This window comes from Miscanthus floridulus, chromosome 2 (genome assembly GCF_019320115.1).
Source record: "Miscanthus floridulus cultivar M001 chromosome 2, ASM1932011v1, whole genome shotgun sequence".
In the NCBI taxonomy this organism is placed as follows: Eukaryota; Viridiplantae; Streptophyta; class Magnoliopsida; order Poales; family Poaceae; genus Miscanthus; species Miscanthus floridulus.
In genome coordinates, this window is record NC_089581.1 from 115,587,122 (window position 1) to 115,592,308 (window position 5,187).

At 48.3% G+C, this 5,187-nt stretch overlaps 1 protein-coding gene across 1 annotated transcript; it reads right to left on the reverse strand.

The window, feature by feature from the left end:
• Window positions 1–2,593: 2,593 nt before the first annotated feature.
• Window positions 2,594–4,953, reverse strand: LOC136539419 (NEP1-interacting protein-like 1). The gene is made up of 4 exons (XM_066531371.1): window positions 4,691–4,953; window positions 4,430–4,608; window positions 3,922–4,005; window positions 2,594–3,336 (listed from the first exon to the last, which is right to left on the reverse strand). Exons 1-4 carry the CDS (start codon window positions 4,833–4,835, stop codon window positions 3,046–3,048), a joined length of 699 nt encoding a protein of 232 aa, XP_066387468.1. The 5' UTR covers window positions 4,836–4,953; the 3' UTR covers window positions 2,594–3,045.
• Between the last annotated feature and the right edge of the window lie 234 nt (window positions 4,954–5,187).

Consider the following 5,187-nt stretch of genomic DNA (forward strand, 5'->3'; position numbering starts at 1 on the left):
GAATCATTTGTTTTCCTTTCCCTTGCACGTTTGTTTGCCGATCACTCCAGCAGGCCAGCTCCAATCTCCGTCGTCAACGGCAACGCCACGACGAACTGCTGACCCGGGGTCTGGAGATGGGCAGAGCTCCAATGGCACGTGGGAATAAATTGGGCCCATCGAGCGTTTGGGCCCCTTTTACAAGAGCAATCTGAATGAACATCCTTCGCATTGCCTCGCGGCCCACTTTAAGAACAGTGTACAGATTTCCTCCGGCTGTATCATAGGGCCCCTTTTCCTAGCTTCCAGGCCTCTTCCACGAGCCCACTAACTTGTTCCGGCTTTCAATTGAAAAAAATCTTTTTTGAGTTTTTTTAAAAGTAAATTGTTTCCGGGAAATCAATATATAAAGTTTCTGAAACATGGTAAATAACAAACATCATGAAAAATGTTCCAACCTCACGAAATAACATCTATCATTTTTAGCTTTTGTCAGAAAAGTTTAAGCTTAATACATTATATGTTTCGACTTCTTGAGAAAATTGTTCAAGCTTAAAATGATAGATGTTCCAGCTTCAAACATATAAAAACAAATATGTTTCAGCTTCAAGAGAAAATATTTTGAATTATGTAAAATAAAAATCGTCCTAGTTCATACAAATATTGTTATAGATAAAAAAATATTTTCCAACGTGATAAGAAAAGCGTGTCCTAGTTACACAAATAAAATGACTCGGCTCAAATAGAACATATTTCGACATCCCACTAAGGTATAACATTTCCACTAGTTCTTGGGTTCAGTAGTGTTCCCCTATATGTCCACTGGTTTATAACATTGTTCACATATACATAGGAACGCTTAAAATCAAATACTACCTCCGTCCCAGAAAAGATGTGATCCTAGTGTTTAAATGTTGTCTCAAAATTAATGTAAATGTCAAATGTGGGCGAGGATCAGCTTTTTTATGGGACCCACCAATAAAAAAAAGAACCACGTGCAACCGCACGATCTATCCATGCATCCATCCATCTGTGATTCTCTCAGGCACTGCAGGCAGGCGGCCTTCCGGCCTTCCGCACCCGGAATAAAAATAGTGGATGCGAAGAATCGAGAGAAGCGCTCGCACCGTCATCGATGTTTAATCTCGAAGTTCCGGCAAACACTTGCTGTGGTGCGGCGAAGGACAAAGAGGGTACATGCGTAATTTCATATCCTCACTAAACAGGCTCGAAAAGCAAGATTTCCATGTTTTTAGGGGCGGAGGTAGTAGAAAATAGAAGTTGGAGTATTTCTGTTTATGTGAACGACGTTCCGCTATGTGTCCACTAGTTCAGTTATATGTGAACAATGTTATAAACTAGTGGACACATATTTCTGTTTTTAGAATGCAATCGAGCATCGATCACCCAACGCAACTAACCTGTTCAGCTGCCCTTTACAGCCATTACCACTGCAGGCTGTAGCTGTTTTTCTCTAAGCATTCCCTATAGATTACAAGCAGCAGTTGTGGTTGTAAAGAGCGGCTCAACAGGCATATCATCTTTGAGCTTTGCTTAATTTGTAACTGATGGGCTTTTGTACTCGTAATTGGGCTTGGTTGGCTTCACGAGAACGTTTCAAAAACAGCTAGTGGAGCAAATTCTCACATGACCACACGATTCAAAAGTTTCGAAACTTAGGACCGTAGTTTCTAAAATTGTGCTTCCAAATTTTAGTTCCAACCATTATATTTCTTACAAGACCTTTACAATAAAACCGCAACTTGAATATATTTGGACAACAATTTCCCAAAGAATGCAAGTGAATGCTAGACCAGTTGGTTTGGCTATGCGCTTTGCACCCTGCCGGCCAGAGTTCGAACCCCTCGAGAGTGGGTTTGTGTCTCATGGGAGCTTTTTTAATTTCCCAAAGAACATTTTTTCTTGTAAAACTAGAACATTGATTTAAAAAAATAATCAATGAAACAATGTTCTAGGTATACGAGAAAATGTTTCAAATTTAGGCGATTTTGTCTCTAGTTAAAAGAGATAATTGTCCAAAAAAAAATACACCGTGACTTCTCGATTACACTCGTTTAGGTTGAGAGACAGATGTTCTTGCTTTACAACAACATTAGTGCAGCAGAAAAATGTTCTAACTTCTCGAGAAAGCGTTCCAGCTTTATAGAAAAATTGTTCCAGACTGGGAAGAGAATTATTTCAGCTTCATGATATTAAAAATAAAAGACGACCCTTTTCTAAAAAAAATAAAAGACGAAAAAATCCAAAACCAATTTGTCTAATCCAACCAAACTCACTCTTGGGCTGAATATGTTTGCTATATGGACCAAGTTAGTCCGAAATAAAACGTCTAGGCTGATGAGGTGGAGAAATTTTTTGGTCAAAAGCTGCGCACAATACCAATATATAAGAATCACAAAAGGAACACAATAGAGGGGCACACTCATTTAGGTTGCGTCATTCTAGCTTTCTGGAATGAGAGTGACAGTAGGGCAGAGCACCAGGGCAACCGAACTGAGCTGCAGTTTCTCCAAGACTCCAAACCAGCTCGCCGGCTGACACAAAAACAAGCGTCGCAACGTGTTTGTAATCAGTCTTGTTTCCGTTTCAGTACGGGGCCTGCCTGAATATGGCAACTGCAAGCTCGGCGCAAAGCAAATGTTGATGCTAAACTTGAACAATGTGTAGGTGTAGCTAATAACTACGTATATATAATTCTGAATCCGCAGACAAGCGCGGCCTGGACCTGCAGATTTGATCCGTAATCTCAGGTCTGAGCATGCGATCGTCACTGGTGCCATTTTCTCGCTCAATGTTTGTTCATATGTTTTTCTTTTCATTCTTTTAGGGAGTTGCTTTCTTTTTTTCCGTCGTTAACAGAGCGCACCATTTCCCTTACGGGCATGCCAGGTGCCGTCCTACTACAAATCCTACTCCACTAACCGACAATCTCGTCCAAAGCCACACTAGCACCCGATCGTCGGCGGTTCACCGACCGCCGGCGATCAATTCAGATGTCTTGCCGGCACAGCAGGCAGGAGGCGTGCCTGGCCGCCAGCGATCAGTTCAGATGTCTCGCCGGCACAGCGGACAGGAACCGTGCCTGACGAGCCAGCAGTCGATGCAGGGCACGTGGAAGAGGTGGCGGCACCCGGGCAGCCTCCGCGCGGGCTCGGCCACCCGGAAGTCCTGCAGGCACACCGAGCAGCACAGCGCCTGGCCCGCCGCGTCCACGGCGGTGTCCTCCGCGATCAACGTCTCCGGCAGCCGGCGCACCGCGGACTCGGGGAGGCCCCTGACGCTGCCGGTCTCGAACAGGTCGCTCGTCTCCTCGAACGGCGAGCTCATGGCGCTGATCTGCGTCCACAGTCCCACACACAGGATGGAAACAAGTTAGTTACAGCAGGCTGACGCAGTGACGCTGACCATGAGTGAGCTCTTGCGTCGCTGGCAGTGAAATACTCCTGGTCTGAAGAGCAGTTGGGCAATTAACTGAGACACGTCATCTCATTTGTCATTGATGCCAAACTGTCTTTTTTTGTTTTTACTTGAGGGTACCCTTTTTTAAGGTAACAACAACTCATATTCTCCTCTCTAACTAACAAACAAAGGTATTAAAGATCTATAAATGGGCGTGTGTGCCTTTGAATTGTTGTTACCCCATCTCGGAAGAAATGGACCGCATTAGCTTCAGGGACAATGCATGGACATGGACTAACTACCACTCAAATTATGCGCACAAGCATCCTCATATACCAGCTCTAGTACTTATATCCTTTGTTTATTATGCTTTTGCTACCTAAATTTCTTGTTGATCGACAGAGCCAATGGACCAACCGGTACCAAACTTAGGATCTTGCAGTGCAATGAACATAGGCAACCAGCGTAATAATCCTGGTGCGTTTTGGTTTCAGATGAGGCTGAGAGAGTGAGTGACTATACCTGACTCTGCACGGCGCTCCGAACCGCCGGCCCCACCTTCTCCCGGACCAGCCTGCCGCTCAGGAGGCCGGAGATGATGTCCACCTGCGTGCACAAACAAACACTTGGGTCAGAGACAGGCACCGAGCAAACCGGAAGAAAGTAGTACGACGAGTCGATGCAGCAGTGCGTTTAATTTCGTTTTCGGCAGGAAACCGAACTCTCACCGGTGCAGGTGAAAGAAAAACATGGGTCCATGATATTCACAAGCATTTGAATAGTGCGCCATGCGAATGGGTCGCATCCGCGCATCGCCCCACGGAATCCATGGGGTCGTCAACATCAAGCCCCATTAGGCGGCGAAAACGAGAATGATGTGCTTGTGAGCAGTTAGTTTTGCAAGTTGCAACGAAAACCTGATCGAAATAAACCGAGAATTTTGAAGCAAAGTGGCAGCGACCGATTTGACAGAAGAGTAGGATCGAGGCTAGCAGCAGCAGATCAATGCGCGTCGTCAGTGCGTACGTACCATGTAGAGGAGGGACCAGACGCCGGAGTCGGCCGAGTGCCAGAGGTCGCGGGACGACTCGGCGACCTCGATGGAGAAGACGGCGCCGGAGATGGCCCCGATGCCGGCGCCGCGCAGCATCCCGCTCTCGGTCGCCAGCCCGAGCATGGACCCCGTCACCGCCCCGACCAGCGACCCCACTGCGAAAACCATACAAGGCAAGCAGCTCGTCAGACACAAGAGCGACTCTTCTGTCTGATCGAGCGCGGGCGAGCAACGCACCGGCCGCCAAGACGCAGGTGGCGACGGCGCAGAGCACCCTGCCGGCCAGCCCGCACGCCGCGGAGCCGAGCCTGGCGCCGGACCACTGGCACGGCCCCGCCGGCACCGGCACGGATGACGGCGACGAGCTGGGAGACAGGTCCATCGGGGACGAGGAATCGGAGGAACGGAACTGAGACTGAGATGGCAAATTGGCAACTGTTCCTCGCTGCTGGCACGCGCGCTGCTGACGCAGAGGCGCGCAGACCCGAGACAGAGAGAGAGATGGCAGGCAGCAGGAGATGAGTGTCCGGAGGCGAGCGCGTGTTGTATAAATAGTGGCGGGGAATATAAAACTGTGGTCTGCTCTGGTGCTGGCGGTGTGGAGCAGCCGCTGGTTTTGTCCCTCTGCCTTGTCCGCTAGCCCTGCGTTTGCCCGGCCCGTCGCGTGGCCCCGCTCCCGGCTCCTCTGCCGCCCCCGAAAATTTTGGCGAGCGGCCGTGGCGTGGCCGACTGGC

Bases quoted from the DNA above. Each gene is read 5' to 3' on its own strand.
- LOC136539419 (XM_066531371.1), bottom strand. From the start codon at position 4,835: ATGGACCTGTCTCCCAGCTCGTCGCCGTCATCCGTGCCGGTGCCGGCG. The intron at 4,609-4,690 runs GTGCGTTGCTCG...TGGTTTTCGCAG, and splicing joins CACCTGCGTCTTGGCGGCCG to TGGGGTCGCTGGTCGGGGCG. The intron at 4,006-4,429 runs GTACGTACGCAC...TTGTGCACGCAG, and splicing joins TCTGGTCCCTCCTCTACATG to GTGGACATCATCTCCGGCCT.